The sequence below is a fragment of the Carcharodon carcharias genome, chromosome 21 (assembly GCF_017639515.1).
Source record: "Carcharodon carcharias isolate sCarCar2 chromosome 21, sCarCar2.pri, whole genome shotgun sequence".
NCBI lineage: Eukaryota > Metazoa > Chordata > Chondrichthyes > Lamniformes > Lamnidae > Carcharodon > Carcharodon carcharias.
The window spans coordinates 83,180,177-83,206,997 of NC_054487.1; the positions used below are offsets into that span (position 1 = coordinate 83,180,177).

The following is a 26,821-nucleotide window of genomic DNA, read 5'->3' on the forward strand; positions in this document are numbered from 1 at the left end:
CAATGGGAGATTTAATAGAGGTGATCAACATTGTGAAGGGTTTTGATGGAGTAAATAGGGAGAAACTGTTTCCAATGACAAAAAGGTAACCAGAGGCACAGATTTAAGATAATCGGCAAAAGAACACGAGGGAAGATGAGGCAAATTTATTTTCCGCAGTGAGTTGTTATGTTCTAGAATGCGCTGCCTGGAAGAAAATATTGGTAGGGAGAAGGGGAAGGAGAAGCGTGGAATGACCTTATTCTGTATTGCAAAATTTTCTGTTTAACCTTCAGTTCTATTCAAAGATAATCACAAAATGCTGTAATCGTATTTGGAGTGACATCATCAAATGCTTCTCTGTTTGCTAACCGTGACAATAGCTTTGAAAGATGCTGTACCCTGACACCGCCTCTCCCATGGGGATGAAGTAAACTCCAGTGATCTGGGAGCATAGTTAGCAAACCAAAACCACCTACCAGTCAACAAAAGGGCCATGAAACTCTCCATTATGAAGGTACAAGTCTTACAGGGAGAGTTCAGATGCAGTTTAATCATGGCTGTTTCAACAAGGGAGGAAACTGGGCTGCATTTGAGCACAAATGTACAAACTATATTTAAGAAACGTCAGTCTCCTGCAGCCCAGCTTGTTCAGAAAATACGATATCTCATTCAGCTGTGTAACCCTGGTATACATTTTTGGCACAAGCATTGAGACAACAGTCTTAATATTAAGTACAGCAAAGGCTGGATATTTTTTTAAAAATGTATTTGTATTTTGAGAATGTATTGCCTTCATATATCTTGCACATCTGTACAAATAATACTATGTACTTCAGATTTATGCACAGCCATAGTTACCACACTCAGTGCTATCAGTGCTTTTATTTACAAAAAAAAAGCCTAGAGTTTCTTGTGTTATGCTTTCAATTATTCTCCTTACCCACAGGGTAATATGTCCATATAATCTGCTGAGTGCATTTTGTAATTGCAAAACAGTACAGGTAAAAATACTATGTTAATTAGCCATAATGGTCACAGTATACACAGACACACTAGAGACAGGCTAGAGAGAAATTATTTCTACAAAATAGTCTGTCAAAAATACAATAGAAAATTAGATAAACATTTTTCACACATACACAACAGTTTCTAAGGCACAGCTTTAAGTATCTTAAAGGTTTCTGTGGCTATACAAAAAAAAACACTAATGAAGTTGCCCAGATGTCCACAGTACTGTACCTCTTCTTGCTGTGCAGTGCAGAGCAGGATCAAATCCAAGTATAAAATCTCACGGTAGAATGTTTCTGGTCTTCGATATAGAAAGGCAGGTGCATCAAAATGCAACGATCCTTGTATTCAACAAGGTCTGTAGGGCATCAGGCAAGACTGAGGTCTCCCAAAAGTTGCCATCATCTGCTCAGCCCAGACAAAAGGCAGTACAGGGAGTGATAAGTCTGTCTTGATTGGAACTGAGAGGCAGCTAATGGAACACACTCCCTGCCTGTGGTATCGCCCCTCACGTTATTCAGCCGAGAGTTGACAAGGTTATTCCACAGAACGTCCACGAAAGCTTTAACTTCAGACAAGTTTTGCAAATGTTAAATCCCAAAGAGGAGTCAAAAAGAGCGTGACACGTGTTAAAGGAACAGGCAAAAGGTTTACATGTGCAGATCTCCACATCGCAGGCAGTGCTACCGCAGCATTTACAAGAAGAAATAATTATAGTTTCTTCCCCCAATGACCCCCCACTCCCACCCCCCCCACCCCCCACCCCCCCCAGCCTACCCCCTGCCTCCAGGTCATTGTTTCTGATCCAGCTGACCAGTGACTCCATTCCGAGCTTTACAGAGATGCTAGTGTCACCAGCAGTTTCTTCCAATCCCTACTGGCGGATAATTAAAAGTCTCGTTTTCTTCGTTGCTTTCAGTAGTAATCCACGATCGATCGGGCGTTTTGTGGAATTGTATTCCCCACTGTCTGGGTGTGGTCCCAATATAGCGGTCAAGGGTTACTTGGCCCACCCGGTGGTCGCTTCCCCGTTGATGTAGGCAAAACCAGGAAAATGCTGCGCGTGTTCGTACTCGGCGCTTCTCCGGGGGACCAGGGGCGTGTACATCTCACTCGAGTTCCCATACCGCGCTGTGTGCATGGCGGGGTTGCTGTAGCAGCTGTTGGCTGAAGGCACATCGGGCCAGCGGGGTGTCACCGGCGTGGAGTGCAGCCGTGGGGTGCCGCTCATCAAGCAGGGCTCCATCCTCGGGGTCTGGCTGTTGAAAGGGTACTGCGAAATACAAAAAAACAAGGTGAGCTGTCAACCGGAGACCTCTTTGAGAAAACACGTCCCTCTTCAAGAACTAAGTGACCTGGACCGGAGCAAAATCAGCAATTGTGGCAGATCTTTTACAGCACGGAAAAGGGGGCCCTTCGGCCCATCATATCGGCGCCACCTCTCCATAGCAATTTACCTAGCGCCACACAGTGTTTTCCTTTTCAGATATCAATCCAATTCCCTCTCCAATGCGTCGGTTGAGCCTGCCCCCATCACCCTCTCAGGCAGCGCATTCCCGATTCTAACAATTCACTGCGTGAGAAAGTGTTTGCTCATTTGTCGCCATTGATTCTTTTGCCAACAGCCTGAAATCTGCGCCCTCTGGTTCTCGATCCTTCCACCAATGGAAACAGTCTCTCCCTGTCATGCTCTGTCCTGACTCCTCATAATTTTGAATACCTCTGTCAAACCTCATCTCGACCTTCTCTCCGCCAATGAAAACTGTTCCAACTTTTCCAACCTATCTACGTAACTGAAGTAAGGAAGTCAAATAAGGTTTGGGTGTAGCCTCATATCCTTTAAAAAGTACCTGGATGAGCACTTGGCACGTCATAACATTCAAGGCTATGGACCAAGTGCTGGTAAATGGGATTAGGTAGGTAGGTAGGTCAGGTGTTTCTCACGTGTCGGTGCAGACTCGATGGGCCGAAGGGCCTCTTCTGCACTGTGTGTTTCTGTGATATCTGTAAAACAACACCCAAGCAAGTCATGGTAGTACAGTGGTTTTGTTACCGTACTAGTAACCCAGAGGGCTGGACTAATGATCCATAAAACGTGAGTTGAAGTCCCACCATGGTAGCTGGGAAACATAAATTCAATTAATTAAATCTGGAATAAAAAGCTACTATCAATTAATGGTCTGTGCGGGTGGGGGGCATTGAGGGGGGTGGGGGAAGGAAATCAGACACAGAAAATTCAGCCATAAATGAATCACCCTGACAAACATTTTGCACCCAAATAATAGGTCCGACCCGATCAATTTTCCCCTCAAGATATTTGTCAAGAGCATTTCAAGCACCAGGGGCTGGACTTTGCCCTCCCCTCTCAGCAGCTTTGAAGGCAGGGGGGGACATTAAGTCCAGTGAGCAGCTGGAACACCACCTACCCACCTGCCTCCTTCCCCTACCCCAGTTTTACCAATGGTGGGCATCAGCCAGCCAACTGAGGCCCTTAAATGGGCAATTAATACCCACTGGAGGGCCTCATCCAGTTGCTGCCAGGATTAAACTGGCAGTGAGGGTGGCCCGCCCTAATCACCAGGCCCGGCAGCTTTCCCTGTGAGGTCTGGGGGTTGACAGCGGGCTCCCTTGTTAATGCTGCCCCCCCCCCAACCTCTGAGCCCATTGCAGGGCATCCACACCCTCCAATCCCAGGTTCCCTCCCCATGACCTCTCAAACCCCAACCCATACCCTCCTCACTGGGGCCTGCCAACATGGCTCCAATGAGACCCTCAAACACTTCCCAAGTGCCAATCCAGTGCTGAATGTCTCCTCAAGCTCCAAGTGCATTACCAGCAGAGGCCAGCACTGCCATTGGCACTGCCGGCACCGAAGAGTTGCCAGCAGCTCTTTGAGGCGGGACTTCCAATTGGCCGTTAAATGGCTGCAGGACAGCGGTTTTTCTGCTGGGCAGAGTTCCCCTTTAAGCTGGTGGGAGCAGGAGCCACATTGCCCCATTAAATCCAGCCCCAGACGTCCATAGAAATTCGGAAACTATGTGAAAAATGCACATGTGTGGTATATATAACCCTAATAATATGATACTTTCATTACTTTTAACCAATTTGACTTCTTCCAACCCAACCAGGAGAACAGGCTGAGCTTATGGGTAAGCAGTGGCACAGTGATATTCTTGCAGGATAAGTAACTCAGAGACCCAGGGTAATGCTCCAAGATACTTGGGTTCAAATCCCACTATAGCAGATGGAAAAATTGGAATTTAATAAAAATGTGGAATTAGAGTCTGATGATGTCTATAAAACCATTGCAGATTGTTGTAAAACTCACCTGGAAGGAAATCTGCTGTCCTGACCTGGTCTGGTTGACATGTGACTCCAGGCCCACAACAATGTGGTTGACTCTTAAATGCCCCCTGAGCAAGGGGCAGTTAGGGATGGGGCAATAAATGCTGGGGCAGGCCCCCAATGAGGGATAAATCCTCCCCCATGACATTTCCCAGTTTCAATTCCAGTCTCCCAGCAGCCTAGAAAACTGAGGCTAACCAACACAATGAGTCCTGCTCAGTGAACAGGTTCACCACTTGAACAGGTATGCTCTGAGGCTCAATGTCATTCCCATCGCATCTATCATTGACCTGCTAGGCATCATGTCTGAAACTAGAGTCACCTTTCATGAGTACACCGAAGGCACCTCATTCTCTGCTTAGAACAAAGTTATTAACGGCACAGAAGGAGGCTATTTGACCCATCAAGTCTATGCCGGCTCTCCATGGAGCAATCCAGTCAGTCCCATTCCCCCACCATATTCCCATTCTGCAATTTTATGTCCTTCAAGTGCCCAGCCAATTTCCTTTTGAAATCATTGTTTGAAATTATGGCTTCTGCCAATGACTCCAAGGTAATTAAGGTAGTATCTTTCTTAAGCCAAGTCTTTGATAAATCAAAATGTTTTGTAGGTCAACGTTGGCAAAACAGAAGGCATTCTTCTCAATTCCGTTAAGAGCTGATGCCTCTTTCATCATGATCGCATAATGTTCAGTGCCGTTCACAACTACTCAGATACTGAAGCTGTCCATGTCACACGCAGTAAGACCAGGACAACATTCAACTTGAGCTGATAAATGGCAAGTAACATTCACTCCAGGCAAAGACCATATCCCCATGGCATTCAATGGCATCACCATCGCTGAATCCCCCACCAGCAACATCCTGGGAGTTACCATTGACCAGAAACTGAACTGGACAAGTCATTGTTAGGATCCCCAGGATGACCAATAACTTCTTAAAAAGAGGGGAATTCCCATGAAACCAACAGAAAGAAAACTGCTGGACAAGGTTTCATTTTTAAAAAACTTTTACTGTAACAATCCAACTAAAATCAATGAAATTCAAACATTAACAGGTAAAGAATATTTCAAATAAAATGGCAAATTTCACTTTAAATAGTAGATACAACAAAAGATACCCCTCACATAGTTACAAGAACTCAAATTACTTCCTCGCACAAATGTGAGACCACAGGCAATCTTACACTCTTTCCAACTCAGCCTCCGCTATGTAGGATCCCTCACTTTCCCATTCAATCATTTCGACCCTTGAGTCACTTTCACCAGCAGCTGTATTCCATCTGAAGTCTCCGAATACAGTTACCACTGATAAGGGGCACAACCATGAACCTTCTCTCACCCTGGTCATGGCAGTCCTGCTGGCACAGAATCCTCTCTCCCTGTTAATGGTCTGGTGGGCTCTGGCAACAATGAGACAACAGTAATGGGTCTTGTCCAATCCACAATCCCTTGGCCTCCCTGTATTCCAGTCTCTGCTCTTTCCAACTGTATAACACACACAGTAACGCAGTCTATGCTCTATTCTCAGAGGTCTGCTTCAACACCAGGATCTGTTTGAAGACTGCCAAACAGGAAACTGTTCCACTCACAGACAACCTTGCTTGTTTCTACTTTACATTAATTCTTAGTGTGTTCTGAACTGCCAACAGAAAACACAGGCTGACCCAAGCCCAATGCAATTAGCTTTCTATTTACTGTTTGCTTAACTGATCATTGCCATGGCAACTCCAGGTCACATGGGCATTTCTTGGAACCTAATGACATAATAATCAGGAAACCAATTAACCCTCTTTCAGAATACACCCAACCTACTTTGGTTGTAAAGAAACATTGCGCAAAAAGGAAATACATGCTTCGCAAAGCACATGGGTCATCACACCATATAAATATCGTGGCCACAAGAGCAGGTCAGAGGCTGAGAATTCTACAGCGAGTAACTCGCCTCCTTTCTCCTCAAAACTAGCCCACCATCTAGAAGGCACAAGTCAGGAGTGTCATGGAATACTCTCCACTTGCTGGGATGAGTGCATCTCCAGCACACTCAAGAAGCTTGACACCATCCAGGACAAAACAACCTGCTTGATTCGTACCACATCTACCACTTTTAACATTCACTCCCTCTAGCATTGGTGCACTGTGGCAGCAGTGTGTACCATCTACAAGATGCTCTGCAGCACCTCACCAAGCCTCCTTCAACAGCACCTTACAAACCCGCAACCTATACCGCTTAGAAGGACAAGGGCAGCAGATGCATGGGAACACCACCACCGAGAAGCTCCCTTCCAAGTCACTCACCATCCTGACTTGGAACAATATCACCGTTCTTTTGCTGTTCCTGAAACTCCCTCCCTAACAGCACTGTGGGTGTACCTACACCACATGGACTGCAGCGGTTCAAGAAGGTGGCTCACCACCACCTTCTCAAGGGCAATTGGGCATGGGCAATAAACGCTGGCACACCCAGAGAAATTTATATCCCAGGAATCAATTTTAAAAACCCCATCGCAGATCCCCAGATGGTTACAGATCTACAACCTCACGATTTGCTGCAACCCTCCACTGGCCTTAATCTCCCACATCACCCGATTGAATCGATTTCAGGGTCCTCATCTTTGTCTTCCTTCCCTACCAGGGCTTTGCTTGTCCATGTTTGAGCAGTCTCCCCCAGCTGTTTGCCGCAGTATCTAACATCTGACTCTTTAACTTATGGCTTACTGTGTAGTATATGCATCTTCTGGAGGAGGCTTTGTGGTGCCGTGGGTAGTGTCCCTGTCTCTGAGCCAGACATTCCAGGTTCAAGTCCCACTCCAGGGCTTGATGGGCGAGGAAGATGCGTTCAGAGCACAGCCAAACAGGTTGAGTGTCAGCCTACAAATCCTTCCAATATGCTGATGGCAGGTGGTAAGAGCAGGAGAGATTCCTGGTCAGCCGTGTGATGGAAACAAGTTTGGAGCCTCTACCATCACTTTCCATAGCTCCAGACTACAACACGTGTGTAAAGGTGTCACAGCATCACAGATTCCCTGACTGAACTGTAGTACAACATGACCACATTCCTTTGAGTTTATCACTGATAGCCTATCCTTCAGTAACTATACTGTTGCTCCACACAGCTCTCTTTGCAAACTATTTCCCATACTCTCCTTCATCTTCCCTTACAAAGCCATGTCTATCACTTTGTATTCATGTCCCTTTCTTTAATTCCTCTGGTGGGTAATATGAAAAAGTGTTGCTGATTGAATATATTAAATCAGAGTTCTCAGCAATGAGAAGTGACCCATATCCTAAATCTCATGTTCTTTATCGTGATGGGCATGTGCTTTATATAAGTTGCCAATTATGCAAATTTGATGAGTTGGCTTGAGATTTGAGCCCAACATGGTCATTTTAATACAAATAATGAAACAATGAGCAAAACTTTACGATAATTAAATGTTGTCTCTTCAGATGACTTCTGGAAGCTTATTTTAAAGTCATGGAACAGAAATTTTGTTCCAGGGTCAGGACTCTAACGTTGGGTTTATTTCCAGGAACCAACACCTTGGCACCCTGTCGCCTGATGCCAATTAGTAACCAACCAGAGAGCTCGCAGTCTAAGGGCATTGAGTGGGCTCCTGAGGCTGGGGAGCCTATAGGAAGCCCTTCAGCACTGAAAGGTTGGCAGCCCCACCATCTGACATGGGATCTGCTAATGTAGGTAAGAGAGAGAGAGAGAGAGAGAGAGAGGGGCTGACCACAATACATGTCCCTGCCCCACCCCCAAACCCAGGCTTGCTGCCCAGCTGGAGGGCACCTCCACCTCCTGGCCATGCTTTGGCCTTCAGTTGGCTTCAGTGTCCTAATAAACTACTTGCTACCTGAGGTGAGGGTGGTGGGGGGGTGGGTGGGTGGGTAGCTGTCACCTCCCCTCCCCTCCCCCAGCCCCCGCTTCCTCATCCCACATCACAAGAACAGGAGAGGTAGGAGCAGCGGGGGAGGTAGGCCATTTGGCCCCTTGAGCTGAACATAGGTGGCCCGGAGGTGAGAACATGCCGGCGATGTGTCACACCACTCTCTGATCCCAATTTTCACACTCATCCCGTCCCTGTTTCCCCCCTCCAAGGAAAATGGAAAACCCTGCCCATGATGTTAGATACAGAAATTCAGAATAACAGCAAACAGAGGCCATCAGCTCAAATCTGAGCTCCAGTCCTGCTAATTGTCTTTGTGTTTAACTGTGCTGCCACATCAGCGAGAACGAAAAACTGCTCACATTTTTATTTTTAATCATGAATGAAAGCAGGGCAGACAGCTGATCCAAAAATAAGATTCCTGTAATCACAGCCTAACACTGGCAACTGTGTTGTCGAATGACACTGACTGGATGTGGACCTTTACCATTCCTCACATCACTGAAAAACATTTCCAAAAACACTCCACTCCCCTGCCCCACCATCACATCAGCTGGTGAAGCAGCTATTGAACCCCACTGAAGTGCACCGAGTATGGCCATCTGTGCGGATGTCTGCCTGGACTGTCACAATTGCCCTTCACACACTCTGCATCCGGTTTCATGAAGAGTTCTTGAACACATTGGGTGTAAAACACTGAGTCCCAGTGATCTCCAGCTAACACAAAGGCAATGGTTGTTGGAGGGCCCTTCACAGGAAGTTACCATTAGATGGGTCAACTCACGATGTGGGCACAAAGTTCGGACTCTCTGGCGGTTCAGCTTTCACTTTGATTGTATCTGAAAACCCATTGAGGAACGGGAATGATTTGAGGGATGTGTACGGACAAAGGAAAAGTGCCAAATGGAGATTATTACAGCTACACGCAGTGTAATGTAAATCTGCGCTCTCTCTCTCCAGCAGCCGGCAATTCCCCAGAACTGAAGTTCATGAGAAAAGAATAAAGTCTCTTATTCAAATTTGCTAGGGCCACTCATTATGCAAAGTGTGAATGAGGGCTCTGTTTAAGCAGCAAAACATTTGCCTTCAGAGTGCGTCGCTGGGTTCACAGACTCTGAGGCCGTCCTTTCAGAGAGAGAAAAAATTAACTCAGTTGGCTAAATCCCGATTTAACTATTTCCCATTTAATCCCATCCCCATCACACAGAACAATCCTCTGATAAGAACAGCAGTGTTTCTGCACCTACCCAGCACGTAAAGTAGGATTTATAGCCTGAACTTTTTCAGCTTGGGTGTTTTAACATAATACCAATCTTCGAATGTACAGTGGTGAGAATTAAATTTAATAAAGACAAACAACTCTCCCTTTTATCTTGCACTGGCCTCATCAATCATTTTTGTTGTTATTTTTAGTCTGATTTCAGAGAGCACTGGTTTATTTGATGCACAGTTTGTCTTTGGTGGGCTTTGCACTCATTAGTATTTATTACTTACAGGACAGTATCATCTTAAATACCGCGGAGATACTACGGGTTGCAAGAACACACAGTAACACAGATGTGAAATAAATAATCTCCAGTGCCTGATTGTGGCAGTTCCCACAGTCAAATTTCTGCTGACATTGATTACCCAGGTTCATAGATAAAGAATCGATATGGGGGGGAGGAGCTAAGGGTCCAGTACAGAAGGATTAGAGTGAAGCTTTGGGCAGAAAATATGCACAATCACCAATTGTCTGTTCCCCCTTTAATGTTCAATTAGCGGTTCATTTACATCTCGTCTGAATATGAATATTAACAACTTATATTTAGATAACACCTTTAACATGATAAAACATCCCAAGGCGCTTCTCAAGAGCATTAGAAAACAAAATATGACACAAAGAGAGATATTGTGGCTATGAGAGCAGGTCAAAGGCTGGCAATCCTGTGGCGAGTAACTCACCTCCTGACTCCCCAAAGACTGTCCACCGTCCACAAGTCAGGAGTGTGATGGAATACTCTCCACTTGCCTGGATGAGTGCAACTCCCACAATACTCAAGAAGCTCGACACCATCTAGGACAAAGCAGCCCGCTTGATTGGCACCACATCCACCACCTTCAACATCCACTCCCTCCACTACCGACGCACAGTAGCAGCAGTGTGTACCATCTACAAGATGCACTACGGCAACTCATCAAGACTCCTTTGACACACCTTCCAAACCCACGGCCTCTACCATCTAGAAGGACAAGGGCAGAAGAAACATGGGAACACCACCACCTGCGAGTTTCTCTCCAAGTCACTCATCATCCTGAGTTAGAAATATATCGCCATTCCTTCACTGTTGCTGGGAATTCCCTTCCTAACAGCACTGTGGATGTACCTACACCACAAGGACTGCCAGCGATTCAAGAAGGCAGCTTACAACCACCTTCTCAAGGGCAATTAGGGATGGGCAATAAATGCTGGTCTATCCAGTGATGCCCACATCTCATGCAAGAATATAAAAAACTTAAGTCAGGTGGCCAAAAGCTTGGTCAAAGAGGTAGGTTTTAAGGGCTGGCTTAAAGGAGAAGGACAGGTAGAGAGGCGGAGAGGCTTAGCGGGGGGCAATTCCAGTGGTTATGGCCTAGGCAGCTAAAGGCATGGTCATGAATGGTGGAGCAATCAAAATCAGGGATGCCCAGGAGGCCAGAACTAGAGGAGTGTGGAGATCTCAGAGGGTTTGCAGCTGGAGGAGGTTACAAAGATAGGGAGGGACAAGGCCAGGGAGGGATTTGAAAATAAGGATGAGAATTTTAAAATCAAGCCTTGCTTGACTGGGAGCTAAGATATGTCAGCGAGCACAGGGGTGATGGGGAAACAGGACTTGTGCACCTGACTTTATTTGATTGGGAGCTGCCTTTGACTGTTAATGAGGAAACTGTCAAGGGGTCTTCAATGTGGTGACAGAGGGAGAAAGCACAGGATGGTGGAAATTGAAGCAAAGGGACATTGAAAATGTGGTGGATGATTTGATTGTCTTTGAAAGGTTTTCTGTCCACTCCAGGACGATGAGAAAAAGTGAAGGGAAACATCCAATCCAAAATCAGAAAGTTTGAATAGAATAAATAAGGAGAGACTGGTTCCACTGGAAGGAGGGTCAGAAACCAGAGGTCACAGATCTAAGGTGATTAGCAAAAGAGAATTTTTATTCTTTTAGCTCAGCGAGTTGTGATCTGGTAAGCTCTGCCTGAAAGGGCAGTGGAAGCAGATTCAATAGTAACTTTCAAAAGGAAATTGGGTAAGTACTTGGAAAGAAATTTTTTTCAACTTTTTCATTCACGGGATGCAGAAGTCACTGGCTGGGCCCATCCCTAATTGTCCTTGAGGAGGTGCTGGTGAGCTGCCACCTTGTTGTAGGAGCATTTGCACAGCTATGAGTAAAGTGAACGGGACTAATTAGATTGCTTTTTCAAAGAAGTGACACAGGTATGATGAGCCAAATGGCCTCTTTCTATGCTGTATCATTTTATGATTCAAATAACTTTGCTAATCACTGGAGAGGTACACATGTGATGTCAAATGGAGGTATACAAAGCTGGTGCCCTGTTAGGTTGGACGATTGCTTGGTGCAGACAAAGGTTCACAAGGAGAGGCTTGATGATTCTGAAGTGCATGTGTATTAGCTGAGAGAACAAATCATTAAGGACAGAGTATATATGCCATTGGATGAAGATTAGATCCTTCAGGAGGTGTTGGAACATCAAAACTGCAATGGTAAAACTGAGTAGAGGACTGGCAATGGCTAACAGAGGCAGGAAAGTAAGGTCATGTAGCATAATGATAATGAGTGACTAATGAAGGTGAGGGATTACATATGGGGGAAGCATAACATAGATACTCCTCTGATTGGTGAACATTTAAATACAACATTTATAAATATGATTATCACCCATGAGCTTGGCATGTCTTAAAAATAGTTGCAAGTCTGATAGTTTTAACATTTTGTTCCTTCCTACAGTTCATAAACCTACCATCAAATTGGCAAGACACTGTACATGCTTGTTCATTAATGCTTAAATAACACATGCCAAGAATAGTTTAGGAATGAGTGATAGCCAAAGTGCCAAGCTGCAATTTAATACACCATTCTTCATTGTTACATCTATTATTGGTCATGGAAAATCAGATTTAGAAAATAAAAGGTCCCATTTTGTCTCCTTTCCCTAAACCAGAGGACTTCACAAACATAGCTTGCTGTGGGATCAGCAATTGTTGGACACTTCCTGAAATGGATTTGCTTTTTGTTCCACATAAATATTCTGATGGCCCCTTCAATCAAAAGACTGATTATTAATTTGACTCAATCCATGTGTTATAAATATAGTACAACATTTAAAGAATTGTTAATCACAGCCTTATTAAATTGAGTGTGCAGTATATGCCATTGAATTATGCCAACTATGTAAGCAAAGCACATCTCTCCTAGTTAGTTACTCAAAGGCTGTAATTCATGCTGTAACTCTGATTTGACTCAAGTGCCCCAAGTACGATAAGTGGAACCCACCTGTCAGGGTCCAGGCCCAGGATCTGATCTGGATCCCAATGATGACTGAAGATTCTTTGGTCCCCATTAAAATAGGCTGATGGACTGTGATGTTTTCAAGGGAGCTCCTTCATCCTACACCCAGGCCAGCGTCTGCTGGAACACCCAGCCTCACTAGATGTGCAGTCCTAGTGCCACCTGGCACTGACACTTAAACAGGAAAATTTCTCATTGATCCCTCGAGCTTTGGTGCGGTCGCCAGCATTTGCCAAAGGATATCAACTCCACCGATCTGCATAAAGTCTGAACTACAGTGAGCAATTTTAGGCACCTGTTTTAAATTAGCCCCCTTCACATACAAAATCAAAACAGGGAGAGGCCATACAGCCCCTCAAATATGCCCCAGCATTCAATAAAAACTCCACTTTCAACTCAACCTCACTTTCCTGCCAAACTCCTATATCCCCTTATTCTCAAAATCCTTGGACTGAAAAGTGGCAAGTAACATTCATGCTACACAAGTGCCAAGCAATGCCACCTCCAACAAGACAGAATCTAACCATCTCCCCTTGACATTCAATGGCATTACTATCGCTGAATCCCCCAATAACCAACATCCTTTGACCAGAAACTGAACTGGACCAGCCATAAAAATACTGTGGCTACAAGAGCAGATCAGATGCTAGGAATCGTGCGATGAGTAACTCACCTCCTGACTGCCCAAAACCTGTCCACCATCTACAAGGCACAAGTCAGGAGTGTGATGGGATACTCCCCACTTGCCTGGATGAGTGCAGCTCCAACAACACTCAGGAAGCTCGACACCATCCAGGACAAAGCAGCCCTCTAAACTGGCACCCCATCCACCACCTTCAACATTCACTCCCTCCACCACCTTAGCACAGTTCCAGCAGTGTGTATCAGCTACAAGATGCCCTGCAGCAACTTACCAAAGACTCCTTCAACAACGCCTTTCAAATCTGTGACTTCTACCATCTAGAAGGACAAAGACAGCAGACACATGGGAACATTACCACCTGGAAGATCCCTCCAAGTCACACACCATCCTGACTTGGAAATATATCGCCGTTCCTTCACTGTCGCCGGGTCAAAATCCTGGAACTCCCTTCCTAACAGCACTGTGGGTGTACCTACACCACATGGACTGCAGTGGTTCAGGAAGGCAGCTCACCACCACCTTCTCAAGGGCAGTTTGCAATGGGAAATAAATGCTGGCCCAGCCAGTGATGCCCACGTCCCATAGATGGTTTAAAAAAGAATGAACAAAAATCCAAAAATCTACCAACCTCTGTCTTAAATGTGTTCAATGACTGAGCATCTACAACCCTCTTAGGTAGAGAATTTCCAAAGGTTTACAACCTTCTGAGTGTTGAAATGTCAGTTCAGTTCTAAATGGTGACTCTCTTACGTCCCCAAGTTTTAGCCTCTCCAGTCAGGGGAAACAGCCTCTCAGTATCTACTCGGTCAAGCTCATTAAAAACTTCACCTGTTTCATGGAGATCACCCCTCATTCTTCTAAACTCCAGAAGATGTAGGCCAATTCTACTCAAGCTCTCTTCATAAGACTTCCTCATCCCACGAATCAATCTGGTGAACCTCACATTTACATCAAAGTTATTCATTCTCTCTAGGTTATCATTGCTTAGGGATGTCTTACTAAAGGTGCCACATAAATGCAATTTGTTGTTGTTAGGGAAAGAAAGACTCTCTTGGAAACACTCAAAGGAAGTTTTTCATTCAGAACAGTAACCGCCTTTTACTCGTCCTGAATTTCAGCCTCATTGGTATCTCCTCCCTCGACACTTTCCTCCTGGTATAAAAGGGGAACGAGTCATGCCGGTGAGAGATTACATCTAACCCTGCCAGAGGTGCAACATAAACCCCATTTATGTGCATCAACAGGATTTGATTTCACCTCTAGCATCATTACAACGTATTGGGAGCAGCTTCCAAGGAACTCCCGGCCCTATTGTTATGCTGTGCTTGGAAAGCCAGCTTTTGGTACCACTTGAGAATTTTTATTCCAATCCAGAATATATGAGTTATTACATACTAATTCTGTTGCTTCCTTCATACTCGAGTTGTTGAAAAATACCCAAGGCTGAAGGGAATGAAAGTCAGAGCAGGTTCATTTATATTCCTTTCAAGCTGGGATCCGGGTTTTAACTTAACCAGGTGTAATGAGACAGCAGAAATCTCTCTCCCTGTGTCTCCTTGTCTCTCTCCTCCTCTCTTTGTCTCTTTCTCTCTCTCTTTGTGTGTCTGTCTCTCTCTCTCATCTCTATCTCTGGCTGTTTGTTTCTCTCTCTGTCTCTGTCCCTCTCTTTGTCTCTGTCTCTGTGTCTCTCTTTCCCTACGTCTGTCCCTCTCTCTGTCTCTGAATCTGTTAGTTTCTCCCTCCCCCTTCTGTCTGTCTCTCTCTGTCTCCCTTGCTCTGTGTCTTTCCATCCTTCTCTGTCCCTCTGTCTCTTTCTCTTTCTTCCCCTTCTATCTCTCTATTGCTCTGTCTCTCTCTCTCTCTCTCTAAGTGAAATGAGTTTGGTCAATCTTGATCCAGTTCTGATGAACACAAGATCTTAGCACTAGCCGGTCACAAGTCATAGAGCTGATCAATTTATGTGCATTTAAAGTGCACCTTGTTACAATCTCAAAGTTCTTCATATCCAATGGATTATTTCTGAAATTCAATTTTCTTGTTTTGTAACATTGAAATTTCCTTTACATTGTTCATTACAAACACATAATTATCAGACAGATAGAGTATTGATGCCAATGGCCATCTAGGGCCCTATCCCTTCTTATAATCCCAGCCCTTGCTGTGTATTCACCATATCCTCTGACCCTTCCCCTCTCTGGTGCTGAATGTTCTGTACTCAGCAAATAACTCAGTTTCAATGAATTTCGGGCTCAGCACGATGCTGAACTCTTCTTCCATCGCCTTCGTCTCTGTGCTCACATCTTTGCACAGGAATCCTCTCCCTGTTCAATGGGTCCTTTCACCTGCCTCCAGTATTCTCCCTCCACCTGGACCCCTCCCTCTGGCCTCATACCCGCTCTTGATCTTTGCATTGAGAACTGTCAGTGTGACATCGGCCACCTTGATTTCTCTGCTCCTCTCACCCACTACAACCTGTCTCCTTCTGAACTTGCTGCACTCCATTCTCTCAGGTCTAACCCTGAATTTGTTATCAATCCTGCCAGCAAGGGTGGTGCTGTTCTTGTCTGGCATGCTGACCTCTACCTCGCAGAGGCTGAGCGCCAACTCTCAGACAATTCTTCCTGCCTCCCCTGGACCATGACCCCACCACTGAACATCAAGCCATTGTTTCCAGGACTGTCACCGATCTCACCTCCTCTGGAGATCCTCCCTCCAGTTTCCAACCTCAGTCTCCCAACCTTTGGCAGCCCGCTTCTACCTCCTTCCCAAAATCCACAAACAGAGCCATCCTGGTAGACCCATCATGTCAGCTTGTTCCTCCCCTGTGGAACTCATTTCTTCCTATCTTGATTCCATTCTCTCTCGCCTTGTCCAATCTCTTGGTGCCTACATTCGTGATTCCTCCGATGTCCTCCATCTTATCAACAATTTCCAATTCCCTGGCCCTAACCGCCCCCTCTTCATGATAGATGTCCAATCCCTCTACACCTCCATTCCCCACGAGGATGGTCTGAGGGCTCTCCACTTCTTCCTTGAACAGAGGCCCAAGCAGTCCCCATCCACCACTACTCTCCTCCATCTGAACTTGTTCTCTCACTGAACAATTTCTCTTTTAACTTGTCTATGGGTACCCGCATGGACCCTCTTTATGGAGTATGTGGAACATTCCTTGTTCTAGTCCTACTCAGGCCCCCTCCCCCCTTGTTCCACCACCCCAATGACTGTATCGATGGCACTTCATGCTCTCATCTGGACTTGGAAAAAATTATCGATTTTGCTTCCGATTTCCACCCCTGTCTCATCTTCACATGGTCCATCTCTGACACTTCCCTTCCCTTCCTTGGCCTCTCTGTCTCCATTTCTGTGATAGACTGTCCATCAGTATTCATTACAAGCCTACCGACTCCCACAGCTACCTTGACTACAGCTCCTCACATCCTGCTTCCTGTAAGGACTCCATCCCATTCTCCCATTTCCTCCACCTCAATTGCATCTTTTCCAATGATGCCACTTTCCAAAACAGCACTTCTGACATGTCTTCCTTTTTCCTGAACTGAGGGATCACCCCCAATGTGGTTGACAGAGCCCTCAGCTTTGTCTGACCCATCTCCCATACCCCTCCCTTCACCCCTTCCCCTCCCTCCCAGAACCATGATAGAGTTCTCCTCGTCCTCAATTTTCACTCCACCAGGCTCCAAATTCAAAGGATCATCCTCGGCCATTTCTGCCAACTCCAGCATGATGCCACCACCAAACACATCTTCCCCTCAACTCCCTGTCAGCATTCCATAGGGATTGTGACAGTCTGGGTCCACTCACCCATCACCCTCAACTCCTCAGCCCCTTCCCACTGCACATTCCCATGCAGTCACAGAAGATGCAACACCAGCCCCTTTACCTTCTCCCTCCTCACCGTCCAAGGCCCCAAACACTCCTTTTCAAATTAGGTGCTTCCCTTGCATCTCCTTCAATTTGGTCTACTGCATTCGCTGCTCCCAGTGTGGTCTGCTCTACATTGGAGAGACCAAACATAGACTGGGTGACCACTTTGCAGAACACCTTCAGTCAGTCTGCAAACATGACCCAGACCTTCCCAGCACCTCAGCTTCCGATTGCAGCCTTTCGGACTAAACATCGAGTTCAACAACTTCAGACCATGAACTGTTTCCTCCATCTTGACCTTTTTTTAATCCAATTATTTTTAAACTTTTATTTATTTATCACATAATCACAGTATCTTTACAGTGCAGAATGAGGCCATTCAGCCCATCGAGTCTGCACTGGCTCTTTGAAAGAGCATTCTACCTAGTTCCACTCCCCTGTCTTATCCCTCGTAACCTTGCACATTCTCTCTCTTCAGATAGCAATCCAATTCCCTTTTGAATACCTCGATTGAAACTGCCTCCACCATCCTTTCAGGAAGTTTGTTCCAGACTCCAACAACCCTCAGGGTGAAATTTTTTTTCCTCACATGACATTAATTCCTTTTTCCAATTACTTTGAATCTGTGCCCTTTAGTTCTTGATGGTCTCTTGAGTGGGAACAATTTCTCACTATTTACCCTGTCCATATCCCTCAGGATCTTGAATACCTCTATAAAGTCTCCTCTCAGCCTTCTTTTCTCCAGGGAAAACAGTCCAAACCTCTAAATCTATCCTCATAGCTACACTTCTTCATCCTGAATCATTCTTGTGAATCTCCTCTGTACTCTCTCCAATGCCTTCATATCTTTCCTCCAGAACTGGGTGCTGTACTCCAGATGAGGCCTACCTCGTGTCTTTTACATGTTCAACATGATCTCCTTACTCTTGTACTCAATGCCCCTATTAATAAAGCTTAAGATACTATACGCTTTATTAACTGCTCTCTCAACCTGCCCTGCCACCTTCAGTGACCTTTGTACATATACACTGAGGTCCCTCTCTTCCTGCACCTCCTTTAGAGGCTCTCCCTTTATTTTATACTGTCCCACCACACCTTTCCTGCCAAAGTGAAACATCTCACACTTCTCTGCATTGAACTTCATCTGCCACTTGTCTGCCCAATCCACCAATATGTTTATGTTCTTCTGAAATTCAAGGCTATCCCCATCACAGTTGACAACATTTCCAATTTTCATATCATCTGCAAATTTTGAAAACATGCCCTGCACACCACGGTCTAGGTCACTAATATATATCAGGAAGAGCAACCGTCCCAACACTGACCCTTGAGGAACTCCACTACAAACCTTCCTCCAATCTGAAAAACAGTCATTTATCACACTCTCTGTTTCCTGTCACTTAGTCAATTTCTTATCCAAGTGCCTACATTCTCTTTTATTCTATGAGCTGGAATTTTGCTCACAAGTCTGTTGTGTGACACTGTATCAAATGCCTTTTGAAAATCCATATACACCACATCAACAACATTACCCTTATCAACCTTCTCTGTTCCCTCCTCAAAAAACTCAAGCAAGTTAGTTAAACATGATTTTCCCTTGATGCGTCCATGCTGCCTTTCCTTAGTTATCCTGCACTTGTCTAAATGATTATTGATTTTATCCAGTACTATAGTTTCCAGAAGTTTCCCTACCACTGAAGTCAAACTGACTGGTCTGTATTTGCTGGCTTTATCCTTGCACCCTTTTTGAACAAGGGTGTAACATTCACAATTCTCCAGTCCTCTGGCACCTCCCCTGTGTCTAAGGAAGGCTGGAAGATTATCACTAGTGCCTCTGAAATTTCCACTCTCACTTCCCTCAATATCCTTGGATGTATCTCATCCGGTCCTGGTACCTTATCTATTTTAAGTAAAGATAGCCTAACACCTCCTTCCTCTTGATTGTAAGTTCTTCTAGTGTACCAGTTACGTCCTTTCTCACCTCGGCCTAACCACCCATGCATCTAGGCCAAGGAAGGATTCCCACTGGCACCTTTTATCCAGGCTCCCCTGTCGGAACACATGCACCATGAATGTCAGACCAAATGGTCACTGGGCATCATCCATCAGCAATTGTAATCTCTGTTTAGACGATAAGATGTAGGAGCAGAAGTTGGCCATTCGGCCCATCGAGCCTGCTCTGCCATTCAATGTGGTCATGGCTGATCTGATAATCCTCAACTCTACTTTCCTGCCTTTTCTCCATAACCCTTGATTCCCTTACTGATTAAAAATCTATCTACCTCAGTTTGAATATACTTAACAACCCAATTTCCACAGCCCTCTATGGTAAAGAATTCCACAGATTCATTACCCCCTGAGAGAAGAAATTCCTCCTCATCTCTGTCTTAAATAGGCGACTCCTTACTCTGAGATTATGCCCTCTGATCCTAAATTCTCCCAAAAGGGGAAACAACCTCTCAGCATCTACTCTGTCAAACCCCCTAAGAATCTGTTACCTGTTGAACTTGTATGCTAGCTTTTTGTGATTCATGCACAAGGATACCCAAATCCCTCTGTGCTGCAGCTTTCTGCAGTCTTTCTCCATTTAAACAATACTCAGCTCCTCTATTCTTCCTGCCAAAGTGCATAACCTCACTTTTTTGCACATTATATCCCAACTACCAAGTTTTTGCCCACTTACTTAACCTGTCTATATCCCTCTGTAGACTCTTTGTGTCAACCTCACCACTTGCCCTCCCACCTGTTTTTGTGTCATCTGCAAACTTGGCAATAGTACATTCACTTCCCACATCCAAGTCATAAATATATATTGTAAATAATAATACATATTATATGATCACTATATTAATACATATTGCAAATAATAATTTTAGAGATCTTAGCATAAGTTTAAATCTTATGAATTCCTTAGAATATACAGCTCCTAGCACATGGCCTGACTGTACACAGGACAGAATGTGTATATTTATTCATTTAAACATTTTTTTTCATCCTTTTTCCCCAGCATCCCCACCCCCCCACCCCACTGCCTCCACAGGGCCATCTGTCACTTGTTTCTATGTTGTGCTTTCACAGAGCGCTGAGCCTTGTACTGCTATTAACACATGCTATCTTACCTTTGTGCCACTATCAGTACTTTCTTTGGTCTTTAACACTACCATTAACACACCCTTTGTCCTGTGTCCATGACATCTTTGTCAATTTCTACTTAGCTCTCACCTCTCCCTGACCTATTTTGTTCCAATTGCATCAACCCCTCTTCAACAGTATAAAGCCCATCACGTTTCTACTGCTCTTTAGCTCTGAAGAAGAGTCATACGGACTGGAAACGTTAACTCTGTTTCTCTCTCCACAGATGCTGCCAGACCTGCTGAGCTTTTCCAGCATTTTCTGTTTTTATTTTATGTTAATTATCAGACAGGTTCATTATCAAATGAGTATCTGCGAAATACAATAATACAAACCAAAGTATAGAGGGACACTAACCTGTGAGCTACTCCGATGATAAGCAGGATATGGCAATGGAGAAGAAAGGCTGTCGTGTGTTAGGGCTGGGTACTGACTCTGAATTGGAAGGGAGGGCTGATTGCTGTAACTACCATAGCTGTACCCTCCTGTGTACCTATGAGAAAACAGGTTTTCACAATGATGTACACTACTGACAGCATTTCCCCCAACAAAAGGTTCAGTTAAAAATAATTGCATCATTTATTGGCCATTGACATAAAACTCAAATTGTATGACAGTGCCCGCTTTAGCTCATCAATTGAGATGCCAGCATTAAAATACACACCATGGAGTTGTATTTCTAACCAAACCTACCCATCCACACACCCAGATCAAGGAGGGAATTCCCACTGCCCCCTATTATCCAGGGTCCCCTGTAGGAACACATGCACCATGAATGTCAGGCCAAATGGTCTGTCTCTGGTCACTGGTGTTTTACCAGTGAGCAAAGCCAGTGAGCTGGGAACAGATGTGGAATTGTCTCTTGATATGAATCTGTGACATCAGGAGCGGAAGGGAAGACACTGGGGATAAAAGCTAGATAACTAAACTGGGCATTACCCATCAGCAATTGTAAACTCTTTCTTTTAGAGATCTTAGCATAAGTTTTAAATCTTATGAATTCCTTAGAATATACAGCTCCTAGCACATGGCCTGACTGTACACAGGACAGAATGTGTATATGCTTTGAAAGAATATAACCCATTCAGCGAAAATGGTGTACCAGCAGCAGAAGTGGGTACATAGGTGTACCAGCGGAGGGAGATACACAGGGAACTATACACGAGTAACAGCAGAGGGAGGTACAAAGGTGTAACAATAGAGGGAGGATACTGTGATATTGGGAGGAAACAAACATATATATAAACAACTCTATAATATCTAAATGCAGAGGGATTTGGGTGCCCTGGTGAACATGAAGTATAAAAAGTTAGTATGCATAAAATAAGGGGTCTCCCATTTGAGACGGAGATGAGAAGAAACTTTTTCTCTCAGAGAATTGTGAGTCTGCGGGACTCTCTTCCCCAGAGACCAATAGAGGCAGGGCCACTGAATATTTTTTTAAGGTAAAGATAGATTCTTGATTAACAAGGGAGTCAAACGATATTGGGAGTAGGCAGGAACGTGGCTTTGAGGCCACAATCAGATGGACCATGATCTTTTTAAATGGCGGAACAGACTCGAGGGGCCGAATGGCCTACTCCCACTCCTAATTTGTATGTTCGTATTGCACATCGCTTTAGGTCACAATTTCACGTCCAGCTACAAATCAGATACATTTCACTAAGGAAACCAACCAACAACAGAAACTAAATTGACTGAATAAGAAGTGAAAGGGCCTACCCATGTTCCTCTCTGTGTGGGTAGACTGGCATTCTGTGAGTTGAGGATGCCGTGGGCACATTATTGCTTCTCATACAGGGTAGCTGTTGCGGGCTGTCGGGTGGTGCGGAGCCTGTTGTAACAGTATATGTCAGAGACCAAGTGTATGATTGGACAGCTCCTGCAAGAACAAAGATTCATAAGCATCTGGGGACAACATACTAAACAATTATACAATTCCTTAAATTGAATGTATTCTTAATGGGGACAGGCGTTTTACCTGGCCATGTAATTGTAGCCATATTGAAAGAATACTTTTAGAATAGCTTTTCTAAAAATATCTTTGCTCATGACAGTCGAAACTTCCGTACAAATAACTGGTGTGGGAAAGAGTGTAAAGATGCAACAATTTAACTGGAGATTTTTTAAATGCAGATTCTTAAAGGAGAGGATATTATTTTGGCCTGGACTATAATCTGTTTAATAGGATAACCAAGGCATGAAGGATATAAGCTTGAGTATAAGATAAAAGGGAAGATTTTCATTTGTATAGCTTCTTATCACCTCCTCCGTCCATCCATTCTCATTGTGCGCTGCCTCAAACATCAGAGGATGCGGGTGTCCCAAAGCATTGCTGTACAGCCAGTGAAGCATTTCTGCAGTGCAGTCATTCTTGTGGAAGCATGGCAACCAATTTGTTCACAGGAAACTCCCACAGACAGCAATGACATAATGACGAGATAATTTGCCTAAGTGGCATTGGTTGAGGGATAAATATTATCCAGGACACTGGGGGAAAGACACCTGCTCTTCTTTGAAATTATGCTATAGGATCTTTGATGTTTACCTGCGAGAGTAGACAGAGCCTCGCTTTAAATTCTCATGTAAAAGATGGCATCTCCAATAGTGCAGCACTCCCTCAGTGCTTTACAGTGGATGTCAGCTGAGATATTTGAGCTCAAGTTTTTGGAGTAAGGACTTAAACCCACAACCTTCCGACTTCCCCCAAAGCCACAGCAGGCAAGGCAAAATGGAATTAGGTAAGCACTTGAAAAGGAAAGATTTGCAAGACTATGGGGAAAGTGGGACTAATTGGGTAGCCCTTTCAGAGAGCTGGCACAGACACAATGGGCTGAAAAGCCTCCTCCTATTCGGAAAGCATCTGTGATTCTACGACCAGGAAGTCCGCTTGATCATTGCTCTGGCTTCAGAACTCAATACCCATTCCTCCATCACCAATGCCCAGCAGCAACCGTTTGGCTGATCAAGAGGCCGAGAGAGACAAGAACAGCAAAGTTTGGCGCCACCATCCCGATCAGGTTCTCCTCCAAGCCACACGTAATATACTCCTGTTGTTTCACCCTTGTTGAATCGTAGGGTGGAATCGTCCCAAGCGCGGTACCAGGCTGGAAAAAGGACGATTTACCTGCCAGCCAAACTGGCGATTTTTCACACTCTATTGTCCCAATCCCGCCTCCTTAATAACACGTTCTCGGGAAAGACGCCAGTTCGCTGGTGGGCGGACTTTCATTCGCCCATCACACCATCACCTCGCCGCTTCCTCACGCGGGGCACCATGTTTAAAGTGCAGCCGTGCGCACACCTCTCAGAGCTTCCAGCCCAAGGTCGCTGCACAGAAGACATGGCCCCGAAAAGCAAGAAGGCTGCAGCCTCCCCCCTCCACCCGATTCAGTGATGCCTCACTAGAAGGCCTTTATGATGCTGTGGAGGCCCAGCAGGATGTCCTCTACCCACCCCCCCTCCCGTCTGGCAGCAAGAGGGGCAGCAACATCACCAATCCGGCTTGGGAGGGCAGTGGTAGCTGTGGTCAGCGCCAACATCCTGCAAAAGAGGACAGCCACCCAGTGCCACAAGAGGATGAATGATCTCCTCCGTACCACCAGGGTAAGTCACTCTTCTCATCACTCTCAGCTCTCACACTCACACACCTATCACTCACTGCCAGTTCAAGGGACATCACCATTCACTCTCTCACACTCACCTTCATTGACCTCATCCCGTGCATTGCAGCACTCAGCACCCACACATGCCAGGCATAATTACCATCTGGCCTCACAAGTGTCCTACTTACATTCTCTCCAACCGTATTCACTCAGGACCAGCTGGCACACAATAAAAGGGAGTGGTTGCAGACTGGTGGAGGAATAGTTGAAATCAGCGTCCTCTCAAACTTTGAAAATAGAGTCATCCAGAGGACCTGGACCATTCCTGTGCCGACGGTGAAGTTGGCAGTGCTCAACCAAGGTCAACAACCATTCTGTGAGTGATATGTCCTGTTTCACAGGCCACTCCACACAGAAATTATCCCCCCCCTCGCTTCCGCTGTCACATCTTGAAAACAGCCAACGGAGTCCACAGGCAAGGTCCTCGACTCAAGCCTCGAAGACACCTCAGAAGAGGAATCTGCTGAACCTCTCCCTGAAGACCCGTCACAGCGCCCACCCACACCCTCCACCAGCGCAGAGACACACGCCTCAGTGGGACCTTGCTTTAGAGTAGCCTCGGGGTCACAATCTGGTGAGCACGTTGCACTGTCTGATCCACAGAAAGGAGGCAGGGACTCCCCAGGTCTTCGGCACTCAGGGGACTGCTGGAAACCAGAAATCTGCTGAGTCCGAGTCGGATGAGGAGCCTCTGGACTCGGTCATGTCACAGTTGCTGGAGCTGCAAAGGCAAGCTCGGGAACATCAGGAAGGGATGTCCGCTGCATTCCTTAGGTTGCAGGGCACAATGGAGGAGTCTGTCTGCCTTCAGGCTGAGGTGATAGCACTGCATGCCAACACACCAAGGTCAACACTGATAAGATGGCAGCCGCCATGGAGACCTTGGTCCAGGACATTGGTCCTGAACTGCTGCAGGGGCACGCTCCATTGCTGACACCATAGTTGGCCTCCAACAGTGCCAACGTGAAAGGGGTGAAAGTCAGCTCGATCTCACCTTGAGGAGAAGGGGAAGCTGGAGTATCAGCCAGGGACCCTGGGGTACTCATAGGGAGGAGGATCAGCAGTTGCATCTCCCAGGACCATCCAGGCTCCAGTGGTGTCCGGCCCATCCAATTCCCCTCTCCCAGTGGTCCCCGCAGCTCCAACTCCGCAGGCCAAGGAGGGAGCCACTGCCGCACAGCAGGACCCCGAAAACAGGCCGGGGCCCTCCAGGTCTCAGCCCTCCAGAGGACACCCGTCAAGACCATCACAGACAGGGCGTAGCAGTCAGCAGGCTGCCCCCACCTCCACTGTGGATGCTGGGGGAGAACCAAGACATAGCGGCAGGGTTAGGAAGATTAAGAAGATGTAGTTGCACAGCCTGAGCATGGGTGTCACTTGTACATACTGACAATACTGTGCACTATTGTAAATAAACTCCCAAGAATGTCTCCTTGCTTATGGCTCCTTGTTAGATGAGCAGTGTTTGTGTTAGTCAGATGTGAACCCTTGGTCCCTGAATAAGATAAAGGCAGGTGTCTCAGTCCAGGGCCTCGTCCCTATGCTTTGTGCAGCCTTCCCAGCACACTGAGGGTGCAGCTTCACTGTCACTGGACACCTCAGTCATGCCTGTGCCTCGAGGGGGCTTAGCACTGCTGTCAGAATGTCCTGGGCCAGCGGCACGCAGGTCCCTCATTCCCTCTGCGTGCTCTCAGCACCTTTGAGATGTGGCAGGCCCCGCATCTCATCAGCAGCCTCATTGCTTTCAACCTCACTTCAAGGACCCCCTCACCCTCATCCCCGTGGACATCCTCCTCATTGGAGTAGATGTGCGGCTCCTCCTCAGCCAGCTCCTCTCCCCATTGCAGCGCCAGGTTGTAAAGGGCGCAGCAGGCAACGGTGATGAGTGACGCCCCCTGTGGACTGTTTCTCAGGGCTCCAGCAGACCGGTCCAGGCACTGGAACCTCCCTTTCAGCAAGCTGTTGGTTTGCTTCACCAAAGTGCAAGTTGCAGCATGAGCCTCGCTGTGCCTCCTCTCTGCTGTAGCCTGAAGCCACTGCACAGGTATCATCAGCCACAGTCTCTGAAGGCAGCTCTTGTCCCTGAGTAGCCAACCCTGCAGCCTCTGTGCACCCTGGAAGATGTCAGGGAACTGAGGCCAACTAAGAATGTAGGAGTCATGAACACTCCCTGGGAACCATGTGCAGACTGCAGGATGCATTTCTAGTGGTCACACATCAGCTGAACATTCAGCGAATGGAAGCCCTTGCTGTTGATATAGTTGACTGCATGTTGCCACGGAGATTGAGCGCCATGTGAGTGCAGTCGATCGTGGGAAACCTGAGTTCAGGGCGAATCCAATCGCTCTCGCATCCTGAATTTTCTGGTCCCTGGCAAAATGCACAAAGCTGTGTGCCCTCGTGAAGATGGCATCCATAACCTCATGGATGCATTTGTGGGTGGAGGCTTGTGAGATTCCACAGAGGTCACCTGTGGAGCCCTGAAAGGAACCACTGGTGTAGAAACTGAGCACCGTGGTCACTCTCACGGCTGCTGGCACTGGGTGCCCTCCATGCCCCCATGGCACCAAATCCTGCAGCAGGTGGCCAACCAGTTCCCTTGACATGCGCAGTCTTCAGCGACACTGGTTCTTGATCATCTGCAGGAATGAAAGGCGGGGTCTATAGACCCTGGGTCTAGCTGGGCACCAGCTCACTGTGGATCTTCAGCTATGTGTGCAGAAGC

The 26,821-nt window shown here is 46.1% G+C and overlaps 1 protein-coding gene across 1 annotated transcript in view; it reads right to left on the bottom strand.

Annotated features, from left to right (window-relative positions):
• Nucleotides 1–1,990: 1,990 nt before the first annotated feature.
• Nucleotides 1,991–26,821, bottom strand: part of rfx4 (regulatory factor X, 4) — a 127,523-nt gene continuing 102,692 nt past the window's right edge. The window contains exons 16-18 of the mRNA XM_041216144.1: nt 22,154–22,313; nt 20,789–20,924; nt 1,991–2,263 (exon numbers count right to left, since the gene is read on the bottom strand). Of these exons, the coding sequence (XP_041072078.1) occupies nt 1,991–2,263; nt 20,789–20,924; nt 22,154–22,313 (569 nt within the window). The remainder of the gene's footprint in view (nt 2,264–20,788; nt 20,925–22,153; nt 22,314–26,821) is intronic.